Source organism: Heptranchias perlo, chromosome 19, assembly GCF_035084215.1.
Source record: "Heptranchias perlo isolate sHepPer1 chromosome 19, sHepPer1.hap1, whole genome shotgun sequence".
Taxonomy (NCBI): domain Eukaryota; kingdom Metazoa; phylum Chordata; class Chondrichthyes; order Hexanchiformes; family Hexanchidae; genus Heptranchias; species Heptranchias perlo.
In genome coordinates this window covers 9,134,964-9,156,780 of record NC_090343.1, presented here as the reverse complement: position 1 = coordinate 9,156,780, position 21,817 = coordinate 9,134,964, and the positions used below count along the sequence as shown (strand labels likewise).

The 21,817-nt window shown below is 43.7% G+C and overlaps 1 protein-coding gene across 1 annotated transcript in view; it reads left to right on the top strand.

Moving 5' to 3' along the window:
• Nucleotides 1-21,817, top strand: part of LOC137335421 (N-terminal EF-hand calcium-binding protein 1-like) — a 138,185-nt gene that overhangs the window by 55,852 nt on the left and 60,516 nt on the right. Inside the window, exons 2-5 of the mRNA XM_068000767.1 lie at nucleotides 4,905-4,929; nucleotides 5,759-5,867; nucleotides 9,769-9,794; nucleotides 15,160-15,257. Of these exons, the coding sequence (XP_067856868.1) occupies nucleotides 4,905-4,929; nucleotides 5,759-5,867; nucleotides 9,769-9,794; nucleotides 15,160-15,257 (258 nt within the window). The remainder of the gene's footprint in view (nucleotides 1-4,904; nucleotides 4,930-5,758; nucleotides 5,868-9,768; nucleotides 9,795-15,159; nucleotides 15,258-21,817) is intronic.

Genomic DNA, 21,817 nt, shown 5'->3' with positions numbered 1-21,817 from the left:
CAAGAAGAAGGCCCCCCACCACCTTCTCAGGGCAACTAGGGATGGGCAATAAATGCCAGCCTTGCCAGCGATGCCCAGATCCTGAGACCAAATTTAAAAAGTGTCATCTGGGTAAAAGTACTCACTGATAGAAGTATAGTTTTCCACTGGGCTGTAAAATTACCCATGGAACTTGGGGTCTTTGGTGTTCAGGCCTTACCTGAATAGTCCCTAGTAATATTTGTTTTCCTTTTATTGATCTGAGCTCATAATATTGCCAGGACGATCATTTTGGAACCAGAACTCTAAGTAACTAAGCTATCCCATTGTGCACCAGTCATGGCAACACTGCACATCTTTTAATATCTGTTTTTCCAAAGGTACAGACTTGAAAACGCTGAAGACAAACTCTCCAGTTTAGGTTAAGCTCCTCTTCTTCTTTCTCCTCCTTTCCTGGAGAGTCGACATCTAATTGGGCTAAGGTTTTCAACCGCCTGCAGTGCCTCACCCTAGTGTCCATTGTTTAACAAAATGGGTGGGTCACCACTGACCAGAAGCTCAACTGGACCAGCCACGTAAATGCTGTGGCTATTAGAGCAGGTTAGAGGCTGGGTATTCTGCAGCGAGTGGCTCACCTCCAGATTCCCCAAAGCCTCTCCACCACCTACAAGATGGAATATTCTCCACTTTCCTGGATGGGTGCAGCTGTAACAACACATAAGAAGCTCAACACCATCCAGGACAAAGCAGCCCGCTTGATCGACACCTCATCCACTAGCCTAAATATCCATCACCGTCGCACAGTAGCTGCAATGTGTACTATCTACAGGGTGTACTGCAGCAACTCGCCAAGGCTTCTTCAGCAGCACCTCCCAAACCCACGACCTCTACCACCTAGGACAAGAGCAGCAGGCGCATGGGAGCACCATCACCTCCAAGTCACACACCATCCTGACTTGGAGATATATCGCCTGAGACCTTCCTGTTCTGTATGGGTCAGCTATTCATTGCACCAACTCACTGAGCCATCGGGGGGGATCCTCATTGAATAATTGTAAACAAAAGCAGCTAGTTGGAGTATTTACTGTTGTGCAGCATTTCCATCCCCATGATCAGCATATCATCATCACATCAGCATTTCCACGGCAACCCCATTCCTGGCCATTTGCCAGTCTTTAAACCTCCTCTTTGAAGCAGAGGCTTCCTTTAATAAGCAACACTGTTCTGCATTTCCTATCTGATCGCTTTTAATGTCCTATGTAAATAAGTTATTTTATCAGTCCTTCTGCGACCCGCAGGTTAACAAAATTCTTCAAGCCTGCTGCTCCTTTAGCCCTGGCCAATCAAATGCCTTTCGCCCGCTGTCATGGAAACAAGCTAGACCAATCGCTGAAGGTCACGTGCGAGTATGGAAGAGCGAGCAGATCCGCAGTCGGACTTGGAACAGCCACGAGAAAGATGTGATTTGTTGTTGTGAGCGCAGACTGATCTGAGGAAGGGTGACGGGGTAGATCTCCAGCTTGATTCCGGGGCGTAAAGCTGGCGCTCTGCGGATCGGGCCGCCCGTTAGAGAAACCGCCCGGTTTCCATCTCCGTTGGCGCCAAGTTTGGAAATCAACCCCAACAAGAAATTTATTTACGCAGCGAGTTGTTATGATCTGGAATGCACTCCCTGAAAGGGCGGTGGGAGCAGGTTCAATTGTAACTTTCAAAAGGGAATTGGATAAATACTTGAAGGGGAGAAAATTTGCAGGGCTACATGGAAGGAGCAGGGGGAGCGGGACTAATTGGATATCTCTTTCAAAGAGCCGGCACAGGCATGATGGGCCGAATGGCCTCCTTCTGTGTTGTAAGATTCTATGATTCTATTCTATAAGGCAGAGACAGCAAACAGAACATTACAAATATTGCACTTAGAATGACAATAATTACAGAGTAACATGATAAATATAGTGAGAACGATTCTAAATGACCATCTTTGTCCTGGTAATGAGCCCTGCAAGGTGCCATTGCAGAGTTGATTGCAGAAGAACGTGTAATGCAATAATTGGTGACATCTATGATTCTATGATTCTATGGAGTAAGCTCCTGCTGTCTTCATGGTGTGAGGGAACTGATTTCACATGGGGTTGCAACAACAATTTGGAGGGGTAGTAAACAGTGAGGAGGATAGTGATAGACTTCAAGAGGATATAGACAGGCTGGTGGCATGGGCGGACACGTGGCAGATGAAATTTAACACAGAAAAATGAGAAGTGATACATTTCAATGGGAAGAACGAGGAGAGGCAATATAAACTAGAGGGCACAACCCTAAAAGGGGTACAGGAACAGAGAGATCTGGGGGTATATGTGCACAAATTATTGAAGGTGGCAGGGCAGGTTGAGAAAGCGGTTAAAAAAGCATACGGGATCCTGGGCTTTATAAATAGATCTCTATAGGAATTCATTAACACGTGCATTGTTAATAAGGCACAGATGATTTCCACCCTCGAAGGCCCAATGAAGTTAATTCAACTCTTATTAAGCTGTGGAACTCCGTCCAGCATGTGACCCAGTGATGCCACCACCCCCTCACCACTTAAAACAGAAATAATGAAAATATGCAGAAGTTGGTGAGAAAAGGTTATAGAGCATGGACATGGGTTTGAGCCAGGTACTGAGGTGCAGAACTGTAAGCTGGCCTTTGGGGTAATATACTGTCTAAATCAATTAATGAAGCTTCTAGATATCAGTGAACAATTAACAGCAATGTTTAAGAAGTAAAACTTGCATTCATTTAATCTTGTATAAGACCTTTAAATATTCACGCAAAATACTGTTTTGCAAGTAGATATAAAAGAGAATGTAGAACTTCCAAAATAAAGTCCCTCGTAAAGGGGGAATAAAGTCTCTCATTACATTCCACTGTATCGAGGTGTTCAAAATTATGAAGGGTTTTGACGGAGTAAATATGAAGGAACTATTTCCAGTGGCAGAAAGGTCGGTAATTAGAAGACACAGATTTAAGATAATTGGCAAAAGAACCAGCGGCGAGATGAGTAGAAATATTTTTACGCAGCGAGTTGTTATCATCTGGAATGCACTGCCTGAAAGGGCGGTTATAGTCCAACAGTTTTATTTGAAAATCACAAGCTTTCGGAGGCTTTCTCCTTCGTCAGGTGACCTGCTCACCTGACGAAGGAGAAAGCCTCCGAAAGCTTGTGATTTTCAAATAAAACTGTTGGACTATAACCTGGTGTTGTAAGATTCCTTACATTTGTCAACCCCAGTCCATCACCGGCATCTCCACATCATGAAAGGGCGGTGGAAGCAGATTCAATAATAACTTTCAAAAGGAAATTGGATAAATACTTGAAGGGGAAAAATTTGCAAGACTGTAGGGAAAGGGCAGGGGAATGGGACTAATTGGATAGCTCTTTCAAAGAGCCAGCACAATGGGCCAAATGGCCTCCTTCTGTGATTCATTCTATGATTACACTCACCTTTAAGTGGGGAATTAGATCCTTATTACATGACACCACTTTAAACTCACTCAATTACTCTGGGAATGATCTAATTCTATCAATTGTTGTGAATTCTTTTCAACTGTTTCATATTCCTCTGGTCTGTCGTTTGTGCTCAAATAAACAGGCCTCCCTTGGGTTGCCATGACAGCCTTTTCCTATAAGAATTATGGGTCAGTTATTTATGGTGAGTAATGTCATTTTACCAATGGATTGAATGGATAGTAATTTTTAATAGATTAATTGAAATTGATATTCCTTCTCAAAACTGCTTCACGAGGCAAATTGCCCCTCAATAAAACACATTTGGTGTTGGGTGAATTCAGCTGCATTATGCTGGTTGAATCTGGGTTCTGTGCGCTCAGCAGGCTCTTAGTGAAAGCATTTCCCTTGGAAGTGCATCAGATGATTGAGGACTACCCTAATGCTGGGGCCTAATGCCCTGGAAAATCCATAATAGTTGAGTTAGGAATTCTCTATGATGAGAGTGAATGACAGATTATGCATGAGCCAGAGTTATGTGTGGACGCTAGATATTGAGCTGATGTATAATTAACAATTTGAAGTATATACATACATGCCTGCCGATCTGTTCCTCGTGCCTCCCAGGGCTACATTACCTGAGACTCGAGATGTTAACCTTCTGGTTATTGCTGTAAATACTGCTTCCTATCCTCTGGCTCAGCATTAAAAACAAAATGGTGCTTAACAGTCGATGCTCCGTATCCCTCCAATTGATTTCCTTGTTACCGCAGTATCAGGTGACTTCCTACTTGCATGACGTTCACCAGATAAAACACAAAATAGAAAATATGCAATGAGAAAAGGCCCTTCTCATTTGAACAGACCATGTCCAATTTGAACTGCCATGGTTTCTTATTTAATCTCCTAATGAAAGTGAATAACCACAGAGAAAACTTCTATAATGTCCTGTAAAACTTCTCCCCGACTCCAATCCCGCTCCCCTCCCTCAGCCACCCACAAAGGTAATGGAAGGCAACTCTGGGATATCAGTGTAACATTACAAATTAAATTCTTACCTGTTATATTCAAAAGGCGACATTCCTATCGTCCTATAGGACTGAAGGCTACACTTCTCTGTAAAATATGTCATACCTTCATCTGTGTTTCTGATATTTTTGTTCGGCAAGGGTTTTAAGGGCACCAAGACAGGTAAATGAAGTTAAGATACAGATCAGCCAAGCCATGATCTAATTGAATGGCTGAACAGGCTTGAGGGGCTGAATGGCCTACTCCTGTTCTTATGTATCAGAGTCCAATTGTACTCTCAGGGCAGCTTCATCGCTGCCTTGAAGGCAAGGTAGGGATTCCCACGTTGTTGTGCTTTCTATGTCTTTCCTGAAGGCATGTTACCCGTGGAATACGATTAATCTTTGCATTTTAATCTTTCTGTTTTCAGATTTTTCGGAGAGCAGACAAGAACGGTGAGTAGACAAAATATTATCTTTTAGTAGTTTTTGTCTGTGTCTGGCCTTATGTTTTTTACTTGGACAATTGACAGTACAACTGTGGGGATACTCTATACCACAATCCAGAAGCCCTGATTTTAACTGCCCCCCCGCCTGGCGGATACTGGGCAGGGAGGCAGTTAAATTGAGGGCAGTCATTTCCCCCCTCTGATCCTGCTACATTTATTGCTGTGTCCTGATCTTAAACTGCTCTTTTGAGCAAGCGAGATGAAATCTCGCAGGAAGTGTGGTCTTTCTTTAAATATGCATATCGGGTTCTGATTATGTCATCAGGACCCCACTGCGATATTAGTCCTGAGGCCTGAGTGGGGAGGAGTAGTGATGGCTTCCCTGTCAGGCCAGACCTGCCGGGAGGGGGATCGTAGGCCAGATGAGTTAAAACATTTAATTTTAGGCTTCCTTGTGGGCCAGGAGGAGCAGGAGTGCTCCTTGGGTCTCCCTTGCCCCTGGCTCCCCCCACTTCCTCCCCCCCAGATCGCCTCCAGAACCTCCCCTTCCTCAACTGACTGGTGGAGACTGTTCCCATGGGTCCTGGGCTGCGACCTCCTGCCGCTGAATTCCCGCTCCTGCCCGCTGGCCAGGCAGCGGATCTGGCCACGTTCGGGCGGGACTCTGGGAACATTTATGGAAACGAGGCCTGGCTGCTTCAGGACGCACCCCCACACCCACCCACCCACCCCTGCCACATCTTTAAAATCGGGGCCTATGTATTGCTGAAAAGTCTACCAAATACTCTGAAGACATCTGGATCATTTAAAGGCCTGGCTTTGTCTTCTTCTTCCAGATGATGGCAAATTATCATTCGATGAATTTAAGGCCTACTTTGCAGATGGCATCCTGAGCACTGATGAGCTACGGGAGCTGTTTCACAAGATTGATAAGCACCGGACTGAGTAAGCACCACCCTTTCTTGGTCTCTGTATTTCAAATGAATTGTAAACAATTTTACAACACCATGTTATAGTCCAACAATTTTATTTTTAATTCCACAAGCTTTCGGAGGCTTCCTCCTTCCTCAGGTGGTGTGGAAATGTGGAATTAAAAATAAAATTGTTGGACTATAACTTGGTGTTGTAAAATTGTTTACAATTGTCAACCCCAGTCCATCACCGGCATCTCCACATCATATTTCAAATGAAGTGGAGGATGGTGTCTTGCAAGGCAGTTGGTGTGTGTTAGGGGAGTTGTGGGTACCCTTACCAAATAAAGATTTTGACAGGCCAAATCTCCTGAGACTTAAAACAACCCCTGAATCCCGAGCAAATTTGGCTACATCTCTTGTCATCAGCACTTGGTTGAATTACTTAGAATTTACAGCACAGAAACAGGCCATTCGGCCCAACTGGTCCAAGCCGGCATTTATGCTCCACACGAGCCTCCTCCCACCCCACTTCATCTAACCCTATCAGCATAACCCTTTATTCTTTTCTCCATCATGTGTTTATCTGGATTCCCCTTAAATGCATCTATGCTATTTGCCTCAACTACTCTTTGTGGTAGTGAATTCCACATTCTCACCACTCTCTGACTGAAGAAGTTTGTCCTGAATTCCTTATTTAATTTATTAGTAACTCTTATATTTATGGCCCCTGGTTCTGGTCTCCCCCACAAGTGGAAACATCTTCTTTACCTCTATCCTATTGAACTCCTTCATAATTTTAATTCTCAGTCTCAGTCTCCTCTTTTCTAGAGAAAAGAACCCCAGCGTGTTCAGATAGTTGTAACCTCTCAGGTTCTGGTAAATCCTTGTAAATCTTTTTTCCACCTTCTCCAGTTCGTCTGTATCCTTTTTATAATATGGAGACCAGAACTGTGCACAATACTCCAAATGTGGTCTAACCAAGGTCCTAGACAAGTTGAACATAACTTCTCTTCACCATCGTAAATTTTTCCTCAATTTGTTTCAGCATCCCTAGGTTTTGAATTTTGAAAATGGTTGCTGATGGTGAGGCTTCCTCTTTAAACTTACATTTTTGATTGTCAGCAAGGTCAGAATTATCTGAAAATCGTACTTTTTCCCCGATGTCAAATGCCACCAGCATCCACCCATATGGGTGAGGTATTGAGGCTGTCTCAGATACAGGTTTACACTGACTCATGGACTGGCAGATCATCTTCAGGACAAGCCCTTCCACATGTCCTAAGAAACGGGCAAAATAGCGAGGGAGGAAAAGTATCTTCATGATGACCTTCAAAATATTATATATCTTCCAAAAATGACAGTCATTGAAACGCAGGTTGTTCCAAGTGAGACTAGAAAGGAAGAGATGACAAATATCTGTGGCATCGTGTCAGGCAGTAGCTCCTTGTTCCAACACAAATCAATCCTGTCAGCCTCTTGCCTTTTGACATGTAGCCCATTGGTAAATCCAGCTGTCCTGTCCCCACCAGGGCCCTCAGTCAAGCAGCATCACTTCACTTTACAGTACTTGACTCCAGACATCATGGCCTGCGAGAATTCAGAGATCAACTCTATTTCTTTTGGCTTCAACTGTTAGCCAGGAAATCAGACAGCTTTTCCCAATCGCACTGGCCAAATTGAAGTGAAGTGTAATAACAACATGGAAACTGTATGCACTTGCCTTATAAATGAAGACAGGGAGATAGATAATTGAAGGTGAGACTGCAGGGGAAATCTAATCATTCCATTATTATTATTATTACTGTAGTATGATATTTTTAGAAGACAATATGTGAATAAAGATTCCTAACAATTCTTATTTTCTTCTGTGAGGTTACCCTGATTTCAGAGTTGAAGAGTAGTTCATCACTAGTGAGAACTGGGGGTGCTGATTAAGGTCAGAGAGGAGTCCATTGAGGACTGAGGCGGCTGATTTGGATTAGAGTTGAGCAAGGATGTAGGAAGTGAAGTGCCAAGAGAAGACAGAAAAGAAGAAAGACACATCACCCTATCAAGCCGCTCAGAAACTCCTCAAAGTGTTTCGTTTACGGTGAATTACATAATCTAGGCTGACACTCCAGTGCAGTACTGAGGGAGTGCTGCACAGTCGGAGGTGTCGCCTTTCGGATGAGAAGTTAAACCGAGGCCCCGTCTACCCTCTCAGCTGGACGTAGAAGATCCCATGGCATTATTTCGAAGAAGAATTCTCCCTGGTATCCTGGCCAATATTTGTCCCTCAACGAACACCTAAAACAGATTATCTGGTCATTATCACATTCCTTTTTGTGGGACCTTGCTGTGCGCAAATTAGCTGCTGTGTTTCCTACATTGCAACATTGCCCACACTTCAGAAAGTTCTTCATTGGTTGTAAAGCACTTTGGGATGTCCTGAAGTCGTGAAAGGCGCTAAATAAAAGTCTTAAGAGAACTGTTTTGGTTAAAGGTGCATTAAAGGTGCTACCTAAATGCAAGTTGCTATCGTTATGCAGGCATATGTGGCAGCCATTTTACCCACAGCAAACAACAATGGTGATTTTGGTTCAGGGAGAAACGTTAAAAAAAACACCTGGAGAACTCCCTGTTCTTCCTTGAATGGTGCGATGAGATCTTTAACACCCAACTGAATGAACCAAAATAGGTAGACAGGGTCTCACTGCAAACTTCCAAAGGACGGTAGCTTGGACAATGCAGTACTTCCTGAGTGCTGGACTGGAATAGCAACTAGGATTATGTGCTCAAGTTCTGGCTTGAACCCACAAACTTCCAACCTGGAGAAGAAATGGGGCAAATTCAGGGAGACATTTCAACCATTGATTCCAGACATTCCCGAGTGACTGAGGATTGTTCCAGCCAACTGCCATGATATGGAGAGGAGCTTTCACAGCTGATATTGCTGTTCAGTATGTTCGAAAACAACTCTCCAGAACATGGGTCTTAGAGTTTAAATTTTAAATGACATTATCTCCTAAACTCTGCTGCCCGTATCCTTACTCACACCAAGTCCCATACATCCATCACCCCTGTGCTCGCTGACCTACATTGGCTCCCGGTACAGCAATGCCTCGATTTTAAAATTCTCATCCTTGTTTTCAAATCCCTCCATGGCCTCGCCCCTCCCTATCTCTGTGTTCTCCTCCAGCCCTACAACCCTCCGAGATCTCTGCGTTCCTCCAATTCTGGCCTTTTGCACATCCCCGATTTCCATCGCCCCACCATTGGCGGCCGTGCCTTCAGCTGCCTAGACCCTAAGCTCTGGAATTCCCTCCCTAAACCTCTCCGCCGCTCTACCTCTCTCTCTTCCTTTAAGACGTGCCTTAAAACCTACCTTTTTGACCGCCTGTCCTAAAATCTCCTTATGTGGCTTGGTGTCAAATAAGAAACATAAGAAATAGGAGCAGGAGTGGGCCACATGGCCTCTTGAGCCTGCTCCGCCATTCAATCAGATCATGGCTGATCTTCGAACGCAACTCCACTTTCCTGCCCGATCCCCATATCCCTTGATTCCCCTCGAATCCAAAAATTTATCTAGCTCAGCCTTGAATATATTCAATGACTCAGCAGTCACAGCCCTCTGGGGTAGAGAATTCTAAAGATTCACAACCCTCTGAGTGAAGAAATTCCTCCTCATCTCAGTCTTAAACGGCCGACCCCTTATCCTGTGACTATGCCTCCTAGTTCTAGACTCTCCAACCAGGGGAAACTACCTCTCAGCATCAAATTTTGTTTGATAACGCTCCTGTGAAGCGCCTTGGGACGTTTTACTACGTTAATGGCGTTATATAAATGAAAGTTGTTGTTGTTGTCGATTGACATTTATTACTCTGTATTTTTAATAATTTTAGCCACCACTAATGGCATCATTCTAATCCACTTTTTCTTTCTCCTTAAAACAGCAACTTGGACACAGAAGAATTGTGTGGTAAGTCAGCAATATCATTGTCTCCTTCCTGTCCTACAATTTTTTTTTTAATGCTGAATTTCACTTAGCCTTTCCAGCGATTATGCCTGGGCTAATCCCGAGGGAGCTGCGACTGCAGTAACTTGTACTCAGGCACTCTTAACAACCCTTGTTGTTTCCTCTGAAGGTACACTTCCTCCGTGTACTCGGTTAAACTGCGCTGTTTCTGTCAAATCTGATCCTTCAACTTTAAAGATAGACATAGCTACTGGCCAATTTCCTGGGAAATGTTGAACGAGGTTGTGCGTCAATAGTCTGGAGGCTGTTGATGATGTGAAGTGCAACCAATGTCACGGAAAGTGAGTCATCTCTTCTCTGCTCCTTTCTCCTTGTCAATCACGGGTAGAGGTCAAAGTCCCTTGTTAAAGTTCATCGAGACGCTACATTTGGTTTTTAATGTGAGTGTGTCCAGAACATAAGAACCTAAGAAATAGGAGCAGGAGTCGGCTTTACAGCCACTCGAGCATGTTTCACCATTCAATAAGATCATGGCTGATCTTCTACCTCAACTCCACTTTCCCGCCCTATCCCCGTATTCCTTGATTCCCCTAGAGTCCAAAATTCTATTGATCTCAGTCTTGAATATACTCATGATGTGGAGATGCCGGTGATGGACTGGGGTTGACAATTGTAAACAATTTTACAACACCAAGTTATAGTCCAGCAATTTTATTTTAAATTCACAAGCTTTCGGAGGCTACCTCCTTCCTCAGGCTACCTCCTTCCACATCGTTCACCTGAGGAAGGAGGTAGCCTCCGAAAGCTTGTGAATTTAAAATAAAATTGCTGGACTATAACTTGGTGTTGTAAAATTGTTTACAATTGAATATACTCAACGACTGAGCATCCACAGCCCTGTGGTGTAGAGAATTCCAAAGATTCACAGCCCTCTGAGTGAAGAAATTTTTCCTCATCTCAGTCCTAAATGGCCAACCCCCTATCATGCTACTATGATCCCTAGTTCTAGAATCTCCAGCCAGGGGAAACAGCCTCCCAGCATCTACCCTGTCAAGCCCCCTAAGAGTTTCAATGAGATTACCTCTCATTCTTCTAAACTACAGAATATAGGCCCATTCTATTCAACCTCTCTTCATAGGACAACCCTCTCATCCCAGGAATCAATCTAGTGAACCTTTGTTGCACCGCCTCTAAGGCAAGTATATCCTTCCTTAGGTAAGGAGACCGAAACTGTACACAGTGCTCCAGATGTGGTCTCACCAGAGCCCTATATATTTGCAGCAAGGCTTCCTTACTCTTATGCTCCAAACCCCTTGCAATAAAGGCTAACATACCATTTTCCTTCCTACTTACTTATTAGGAAGTAAATTCAGAACATCAAAGAACATTATGGGACACAGACATTTGTGCACTTGGCTTTTCCTATCAATCCTCAATGTTTTATTACTCAAACTGTCTTCACAGCAACATTTTTTTTTATTTGTTCATGGGATGTGGGTGTCGCTGGTGAGGCCAGCATTTATTGCCCATCCCTAATTGCCCTTGAGAAGGTGGTGGTGAGCCGCCTTCTTGAACCGCTGCAGTCCGTGTGGTGAAGGTTCTCCCACAGTGCTGTTAGGAAGGGAGTTCCAGGAATTTGACCCAGCCACGATGAAGGAACGGCGATATATTTCCAAGTCGGGATGGTGTGAGACTTGGAGGGGAACGTGCAGGTGGTGTTGTTCCCATGTACCTGCTGCTCATGTCATTGATAGCCAAGTTCCGCACCCATGAGGATGGCCTCAACCGGGATCTTGGGTTCATGTCACGCTACATGTAACCCCACCAGCGAACAAATGTTATCTGTTTTTAATATAACGGGTCATTTGCTGTCTTTCTCTTCCTTCCGGATGTTTCTATGTTTCTGCCTCTCTCTCTCTGTTTTTTTTTGGGTGTCTGTATATTCGGTGGCCTTGTAGGTAACACCTCTCTGTCTGCACACTGTGATTGCCGTGGCAACGGGCAGTTGGAAAGACTATCTGTAATCACCAGGTATTGTTCTGTGATTTATAAATGCGAAGGGTTCGAGGATTTCATTTCCACAACATTCACCTGAGGAAGGAGGAAGCCTCCGAAAGCTTGTGAATTTCAAATAAAATTGTTGGACTATAACTTGGTGTTGTAAAATTGTTTACAATTGTCAACCCCAGTCCATCACCGGCATCTCCACATCATGTCATTCTAGGTGGTAGAGGTCGTGGGTTTGGGAGGTGCTGTTGAAGAAACCTTGGTGAGTTGCTGCAGTGCATCCTGTGGATGGCACACACTGCAGCCACTGTGCGCCGGTGGTGAAGGGTGTGAATGTTTAGGGGAGTGGATGGGGTGCCAATCAAGCGGGCTGCTTTGTCCTGGATGGTGTCGAGCTTTTTGAGTGTTGTTGGAGCTGCACTCATCCAGGCAAGTGGAGAGTATTCCATCACACTCCTGACTTGTGGGATATTATAATGTGTTGCAATAGATAATGGGTGGTATAATATAGGAAGATATTAGTGTGTATATGTGTAAACATATATTTTTGTGTGTACATGATGAACAATATATACGTGCATGTGAAGTTTTGGGATTTTTTTGACCGCTTTTTCACAGAAAAGATTTGGAAAGAAGAAATAGTTTCTCTATGCTGAGCTTTTAAAGTTGTAAACAATTTTACAACACCAAGTTATAGTCCAGCAATTTTATTTTAAATTCACAAGCTTTCGGAGGCTTCCTCCTTCGTCAGGTGAACGATGTGAAAATCACATCGTTCACCTGACGAAGGAGGAAGCCTCCGAAAGCTTGTGAATTTAAAATAAAATTGCTGGACTATAACTTGGTGTTGTAAAATTGTTTACAATTGTCAACCCCAGTCCATCACCGGCATCTCCACATCATGAGCTTTTAAAGGAAAGTCTATTCACACATGTTTCTTTTACAAAGGCACTGGGACAGAAAGTGGTTACAATGCTAATAAACTAAACTTTGATCTTACTTCCCCAAAGACCGCAAAGGGTAGGAGAAAGAAAGAAAGAAGGAGAGAGAGGGAGAAAGAAAGCGAAAGAAAGAAAGAAAGACTTGCATTTATATAATGCCTTTCATGACCTCAGGACGTCATAAAGCACTTTACAACCAATGGTGTAAATTCGGACGGGTTCCATAAAGGGTCAGTGATCCACTCCGCCAGATTGCCAGTCACGCGGTGACGATGAATATTTACCTCTGGGTGTGTTTTAGGTGGGGTTTGTGTGACTCCTTGTTCTACCCGTGTCTGTTAGTCACAAAACCACAAAAGAGGAAAATCAACTGCCAACTTAACTCAAGAGACCTACCGTCCCACCCCTCTTTTAGCTTCATTCAAACAGCACCTCCCTTTTGTAAGCACTACGTGTCTGTGTATAGGGTTGGTGGGATTAGAAGCCTATTTTTTGTCACTACAATCATGTTGAAGATTGCTAGACCTTAAAACAACTCCTGGATACTGCTGCGATGGAATCCAGCGCTTTATCAGACTGTATCCATTATTAGCTCATGTAAGGAGTGAAACTAGCCGCTTGGAGGCAGTTGTAATGAACATTGTAATGAATTTGCTCTCATCAGGATTGTATACACATACACACTCAGCTACACATGCTGTTCCTGTTGACTGCATCCCCATGATCCTATGAAATTACATTCCATAATTAGTTACCTTACACACAGAAATAACAAATTACTCGCAACCAGCCTAAATGTGGAGGGAATTTTAATTTTGTCTTTCAAGATTCAAGCAACTGTGAAGATTCATTGATTTTTAAAATGAATTAAGTGCTGCTAGTCGGGGAATAAAATGGACTCCTCCCATTGCCTGTTAACATTGAATTGAAAAGACCCAATTTAGCGGGATATTAAAAAAACAACTTTTTATTTATATATTTTTTTCCCACTAATCTACTCCTGAAGCCTTTGCTGGGTATGAATCAGTGAGCACTGAAAACCCTCTAGTAACTTGCCCCGTGGTCATTATTCATGCATGAGCCTTGACAGTGGGGCTTGATTGACTATTCGACCACAGAGGGTATCACAGCTGACTCACATGTGCCCTCATCTAATGGCCACACACACAAGAGGTACTGGGTAAGGGTCAGGAGCGGCAACCTTGGCCAATTCTCTCCTCCTTAGCCCAAGGACACTGAGACCAGCTGTAGCAGCCCTTTTGCTACTCAACTGACAGAATCGTAAAGTGTTACAGCACAGAAAGAGGCCATTTGACCCATCAAATTTGTGCTAGTTTTTAATTCCACGTCAGCCATCGAATGTAATCCCATTTTCCTACTTGCTCCTCAGACTCTTCAATATTACTATTTTATCAAGCAACTATCTAATTCCTGAATATAGGAACATAGGACAGGGCCGGAAAATAGTCTGCGGTCCACTTGACTGGACACTAAGACCAAGGGGGTAATTTTAACCTAACTCACCAGCGGGAAACCCACGGGATCAGGTGTAACACCGGTTTTACACCTTGTCCGATGACTTCAATGGAGAGTAAATTCGGGTAGGGTGTAAAACCAGAGGTACACCCGATCCCGTCAGTCTCCCGATGGATGGGTTAGGTTAACAATGCCCCCTAAATCTCTGTTGCCCACACCTTCAAATATCTATCCAATTCTCCCTTAAATTTTGCACAGAGCAGGGGATGAACCTTGGACCTTCCTTGTAATTTATAAATTTGACGAACCATCAGATGAGCTTCATTTATTTTTTGACATATGCTGTTATCTGGACCACTCAGTCGGATTCCAGTCTGTAACTCACTCCTAGGTATCCATTATTCTCTCTGTTGTATATGTTGAGCCTTGGCTCAGGAGGTTGTGGGTTCAAGTCTCATTCCAGGGAGACTTAAGCACATAATCTAGGCTGACGCCTCAATGCAGTACTGAGGGAGTGCTGTACTGTCGGAGGTGCCGTCTTTTGGATGAGACGTTAAACCGAGGTCCCATCTGCCCTCTCAGGTGTACGGAAAAGATCCTATGGCCACTATTTCGAAGAAGAGCAGGGGAGTTCTCCCCGGTGTCCTGGTGAATATTTATCCCTCAACCGACATCACTAAAATAGATTGTCTGGTCATTATCACATTGCTGTTTGTGGGATCTTTATATGCACAAATTGGCTGCCACATTTCCCTCATTACAACAGTGACTACACTTCAAAAGTACTTCATTGGCTGTAAAGCGCTTTGGAACATCCTGAGGTCGTGAAAGGTGCTATATAAATGCAAGTTCTTTCTTCTTACATGATTTGGTAATATGTGGTAGAAATAAATTACGCTTTGTGGAAGAGAAGATTAAAAACTCTTATTTTCTTCTTTTTCTAGAGTATTTTTCTGAGCACCTCGGGGAGTATGAAAGTGTCCTGTCTGCTCTGGAACAGCTCAATATCTCCATTCTCAGGGCCATGGACGAAACCAAAAAGGTACGTTAGATTTTGACCAGGGCGGCAGCATACAATCAAATGACAAAGGGGCTGCCTCTACTTGAAACTATTCACAAACCTTTTCTATTTGCTTGCCAAGAACTCTACACGCTAACACAATTCACATCTGTCAAATCTTCAACTTCTTCCAGTTCTGACGAAAGGTCTTCGACCTGAAACGTTAACTCTGTCTCTTTCCCCACAGATGCTGCCTCACTTGCTGAGCTTCTCCAGCATTTTCTGTTTTTATTTCACATCAAGATATTACTATGTGCCCAACATCAAATTAACAAAAACAATACATGGACTTACATAGAATGTACAGCACAGAAACAGGCCATTCTGCCCAACTGGTCTATGCCAGTGTTTATGCTCCCCACGAGCCTCCTCCCTCCCTACTTCATCTAACCCTATCAGCATATCCTTCTATTCCTTTCTCCCTCATGTACTTATCGAGCTCCTCTTTAAATGCGTCTATCCTACTTGCCTCAACTACTCTGTGTGGTACCAAGTTCCACATTGTAACCACTCTCTGGGTTTCTCCTGAATTCCTTATTGGATTTGTTAGTGACTGTCTTATATTTATGTCGTCTAGTTTTGGACTGTCCCACAAGTAGAAACAGAATATATGCTATTCTGGCTTCTCCTCATAGTTAAATATTCATCAATGATTCTTGAGGCTCAGCCTTCAAGTCTGAGAGAATTTCTACTGACACTCGCACAGAACTATAGAAATTTTGAGACAGAAAGAGGCCATTCAGCCCATCTTGCCTCTGCTGGGTCTATCTACTCTTATTCCATGTCCCAACTATTTTCCCATAACCATTAATATCTTTATTTTTTAGATGCTTATGTGATTTGGTCTTAAATCTTGCGATTGACTTGGCTTCAATAGCCAAATATGATAAACCAACCCATATCAAATTTCCCTTTTACATGAAAAAAATCCTACTAATCTGTACCTAGTACAATCCTGATCTTAAACCTCCTTGTTGCCAATTCACCAACCAATAGAAATAATCTTTCACTGTTTTCCCTTTCAATCCTTTCATCACTTTGAACATTTCTATCAGATCCGTTCGATAGTCAGAAAGTTCTGAGTTCAGGCCCCACACCAGAATTTGATCTAATAGATTTGATAATCTAAGATGACACTTTAGTGCAGTACTGAGGGAGCACTACATTGTAGAAGGTGGCATCCTTTAGTTGAAACACTTAATCAAGGACTCATCTGCCTGTTCAGGGAGACATGAAAGATCCCTTGGAACTATTCAAAGAAGAGCAGGGAATTCTTCTAGTATCTTGGCCAACATGTACCCCTCAACCAACACCACCAAAAACAGATTAATTTAGCATTCATTTCAATCCTGTTTTTGGGATCTTGCTGTGTACAAAATGGCTGCTACACTTGCCCACATAACAACAGGCAATGAACTTCAAAAAATTCATGGTATGTGAAGTACTTTAAAACACAAAAACTTGCATTTACCTAACATTGCAAAATGCCCCCAAAGCATTTCAAAGGTGAAGGTCAGACCCAATCCTGGAGTTAAAGGAGGTGATTGAAAGCACGTTGAAAAGAGAGTTTTGAAGATGCGAAGAGATGTAGGAGGGGTTTAGAGAGAGAGAATTTCAAAGTGTGGGGGCAAGATGGCTGAAGGCTCTACCATTGATGGGGGAGGGGGAGATGACGCAGTAGACCAGAGTTGGAGGAGCAGGGGTGTAAGCAGGCACATAGGGATACAGGAAGTTGCAAAGTAAGGCAATGGAGGGATCACTTAGGACAAAGATTTTGAAGTTAATGTGCTGAGGACAGGAATCCAATGGAGATCGGCAAGAACAGGGGAGATGGGTGGATAGGACTTAGTGTGAGATAAGATGTGAGTAGCAAAGTTCCAGACGAGTTGGAGTTTATGTAGGGCAGAGCTTGCGAGGCCAGTGAGGAGAATGTTGGAAAAGTTGAGCCTGGAGGTGATGAAATCATGGACGAGGGTTTCAGTGGAGGTGAGCATGAGGTAGGGAAAGGACCAGGCAGTATTCTGGAGGCAGAAGTAGGTGGGGTTGATGATAGGCTAAATGTGAGGTTTGATTCTCAGTTCAGAATCGAATGGGACACCAAGGTTGTGCAATGTCGGATTTAGTCTGAGCAAGGAGCCAGGAATGAAATATCAGTCGAACAGGATGAGTTTGGTCAAGCTGCAGAAATTCCTAGCTCACCCATGACTTGAATGGGCAAAACTGTGGCAAATGGAATTCAATGTAGACAAATGTGAGGTCATCCACTTTGGATCAAAAAAGGATAGAACAAGGTACTTTCTAAATGGTAAAAAGTTAAAAACAGTGGATATCCATAGGTGCTTAGGGGTTCAGGTACATAGATCATTGAAGTGTCATGAACAGGTGCAGAAAATAATCAAGAAGGCAAATGGAATGTTGACCTTTATATCTGGAGGACTAGAGTACAAGGGGGCAGAAGTTATGCTGCAGCTATACAAAACCCTGGTTAGACTGCACCTGGAGTACTGTGAGCAGTTCTGGGCACCTCACCTTCGGAAGGACATATTGGCCTTGGAGGGAGTGCAGCGTAGGTTTACTAGAATGATACCCGGACTTCAAGGGTTAAGTTACGAGGAGAGATTACACAAATTGGGGTTGTATTCTCTAGAGTTTCGAAGGTTAAGGGGTGATCTGATCGAAGTTTATAAGATATTAAGGGGAACAGATAGGGTGGATAGAGAGAAACTATTTCCGCTGGTTGGGGATTCTAGGAGTAGGGGGCACAGTCTAAAAATTAGAGCCAGACCTTTCAGGAGCGAGATTAGAAAACATTTCTACACACAAAGGGTGGTAGAAGTTTGGAACTCTCTTCCGCAAATGGCAATTGATGCTAGCTCAATTGCTAAATTTAAATCTGAGATAGATAGCTTTTTGGCAACCGAAGGTATTAAGGGATATGGGCCAAAGGCAGGTATATGGAGTTAGATCACAGATCAGCCATGATCTTATCAAACGGCGGAGCAGGCACGAGGGGCTGAATGGCCTACTCCTGTTCCTATGTTCCTATGTTCATGTCGGACAAACAGTTGTTCAATGGAGGATGGTGGTGAAGAGATACAACTGGGTATCGTCAGGATGTGAAAGTCCTTCATCTTCTCCCGAATTAGGGCACTTGCTAGGTGGATGGGAGAACTGCTCTCTAGGTCTCTGTCACTCTGAGCTGGCTGTTAGACGGTGCATGATGGCTCGGTGAGTTTATTCACTGAGATACCGAGATATCTGGGTCAGGAAGATGCTCGATTCAATTCCCAATTTGTGCTTTGCTGATCTCAGTGCAATGATGGGGCTGCTACATTTGGTCTCAGTGCTCTTAGTTTAGGGCCCTCCCCTCTGCGGTCAAATAGCCTGCTGACACTCACTGTCAATGATCATAGAATCAAACAGCACAGAAGGAGGCCATTCTGCACTATCGTGCCTGTCCTGGCTCTTTGAAAGAGCTATCCAATTAGCTCCACTCCCCTGCTCTTTCCCCAGAGCCCTGCAAATTTTTCCCCTTCAATTATTTATCCCTTTTGAAAGTTACTACTGAATCTGCTTCCACCACCCTTTCAGGCAGTGCGTTCCAGATCATTACAACTCACTGAGTAAAAAAATGTTTCCTCTTCTTGCCTCTGGTTCTTTTGCCAGTCGTCTTAAATCTGCGTCCTCTGGTTACCAATCTTTCTGCCACTGGAAACAGTTTCTCTTTATTTACTCTATGCATGATTTTGAACACCTCTATCAAATCTCCCCTTAACCTTCTCTGTTCTACGGAGAACAATCCCAGCTTCTCTAGTCCCTCCACTGAAGCCGTTCATCCCTGGTACCATTCTAGTAAATCTCCTCTGCACCCTCTCTAAAGTGTGGTGCCCAGAATTGGACACAATACTCGAGCTGTGAATAGTGATCAAGGTGAGGTACTGGCGGATGCCTGGCTCCCAAGAACTGTACCCTGACCAGGATTCAATGCCTTTAGAAGAGGAGGACAGGGGAGAGGGAAAAATCAACAAGAAAAGAAAACAGAGGATCCGTATGGCAGCACTCCTACTGATTCCGAAACAAAAACAGAAAACGCAGAAACACTTAGCAGGTCAGGCAACGTCTGAGGAGAGAACGGATGAGTTGACATTTCCAGCAAGGACCCATTACAGATGAACGGCATTTTAAAAGGATCAGCGAGTTCACACTGGGGAGAGGCCATTCACCTGCTCCGTGTGTGAAGGGGTTCACTCGGTCATCCACCCTGCTGACACATCAACAAGTTCACATGTGACTGCGGGGGTTGGATTCTGCTGTTAATCACACCCAGGACTGAACCATGTTCATTCTGTCAGTTGGGGTTTGTTCCTGCTGATGTTAATAACCCTTCTAACCGGGTTGGAGTTAAATATTCTGGATAAATGTCAAATGAGTTAGCTTTGTTTTAAACAAAAAAAATAAGTAAATAAAAAGGAAAGGGAGGGGAGGGGAAACACACACTCAGACACACAAAGAAACAGGGTGACTTGTAAAGTGCTTAAGTTGAAAATAGGAGATAGTTAAATATGATAATAGCCTGAGACAATAGGAGGGCTAATGAGAGAAATCAAAGAAATTAAAGACATATACAAGACACAGTGTGTAATAGCTGGAGGAGGTGTGGGGGATGGGGGGTGGAGGGTGGGAGTGGGGGGAGTTGGTGAGGAGGCAGGTAGAAATGGAGGTACAAAACACTGGCAAAGTGGAGCAGCCCAGGGACCTCGGAGAAGAAAAAAGCAGGTCAGCACCAAGGTTGCAGACCACCCTGCCAGCATGGTGTTCCGATGGAGGGCCCCCTTCCCAGGCACCAACTTGTTCCCTCCCCACTCCACGAAAACCACCAGCACGCCCCTCCCACATCACTAGCACTTCCTAACAAATAGCAAGTTCGAGCTTTGGTTAAGGTCTGAAGTTATTAAAGTTGATATGAAGACCAGAGGGCTGCAAAGTGCCGAATAGAAAGATAAAGTCCAGTTCTTTGAACTTGTGTGGAGCTTCATTGGTACAGCATAGAAGGCCAAAGACAGAGAGGTCAGGGTGGGAGTGGGACTGGGAATTGAACTCCCCCTATTATTCCTCTGAGGAGGTACCTTTGGCTCAGAACCTTCTCACAGAGTTCAAATCCCATGATGGCAGTTCGAGAATTTGAATTCAGTTTTTATAAAATCTGGAAATAAAAGCCAGGATCAGCAAAAGTGAATATGAAGCTGTCGGATTGTGGTTAAAAACCCAACTGGTTCACTAATGTCCTATAGGGAAGGAAACCTGCCGTCCTTACCCAGTCTGGGCCTATATATGACTCCAGTCCCACACCAATGTGATTGACTCTTAACTGCTCTCTGAAGTGGCATAGCAAGACACTCAAGTCCCCACCAGTTTCTGAGGGCAACTAGGGATGGGCAATAAATGCGGGATTTTCCAGTGACATCCCAAGAATTAATTTTTTAAAACATAGGAAAAATAGGAACAGGAGTAGGCCATTCAGCCCCTCGAGCCTGCTCCACCATTTGATAAGATCATGGCTGATCTGTGATCTAACTCCATATACCTGCCTTTGGCCCATATCCCTTAATACCTTTGGTTGCCAAGGTAAATTTAGCAATTGAGCTAGCATCAATTGCCATTTGCAGAAGAGAATTCCAAACTTCTACCACCCTTTGTGTGTAGAAATGTTTTCTAATCTCACTCCTGAAAGGTGTGGCTCTAATTTTTAGACTGTGCCCCCTACTCCTAGAATCCCCAACCAGCGGAAATAGTTTCTCTCTATCCACCCCACCTGTTCCCCTTAATATCTTATAAACTTCGATCAGATCACCCCTTAACCTTCGAAACTCTAGAGAATACAACCCCAATTTGTGTAATCTCTCCTCGTAACTTAACCCTTGAAGTCCGGGTATCATTCTAGTAAACCTACGCTGCACTCCCTCCAAGGCCAATATGTCCTTCCGAAGGTGAGGTGCCCAGAACTGCTCACAGTACTCCAGGTGCGGTCTAACCAGGGTTTTGTATAGCTGCAGCATAACTTCTGCCCCCTTGTACTCTCGTCCACTAGATATAAAGGCCAGCATTCCATTAGCCTTATTAATTATTTTCTGCACCTGTTCATGACACTTCAATGATCTATGTACCTGAACCCCTAAGTCCCTTTGGACATCCACTGTTTTTAACTTTTTACCATTTAGAAAGTACCCTGTTCTATCCTTTTTTGTTCCAAAGTGGATGACCTCACATTTGTCTACATTGAATTTCATTTGCCACAGTTTTGTCCATTCACCTAATCTATCAATACCCCTTTGTAATTTTATGTTTTCATCTACACTGCTTACAATGCCACCAATCTTTGTGTCATCGGCAAACTTAGATATGAGACTTTCTATGCTTTCCTCTAAGTCGTTAATAAATATTGTGAATAATTGAGGCCCCAAGACAGATCCCTGCAGGACTCCACTAGACACATCCTGCCAATGTGAGTACCTACCCATTATCCCTACTCTCTGTCACCTTTC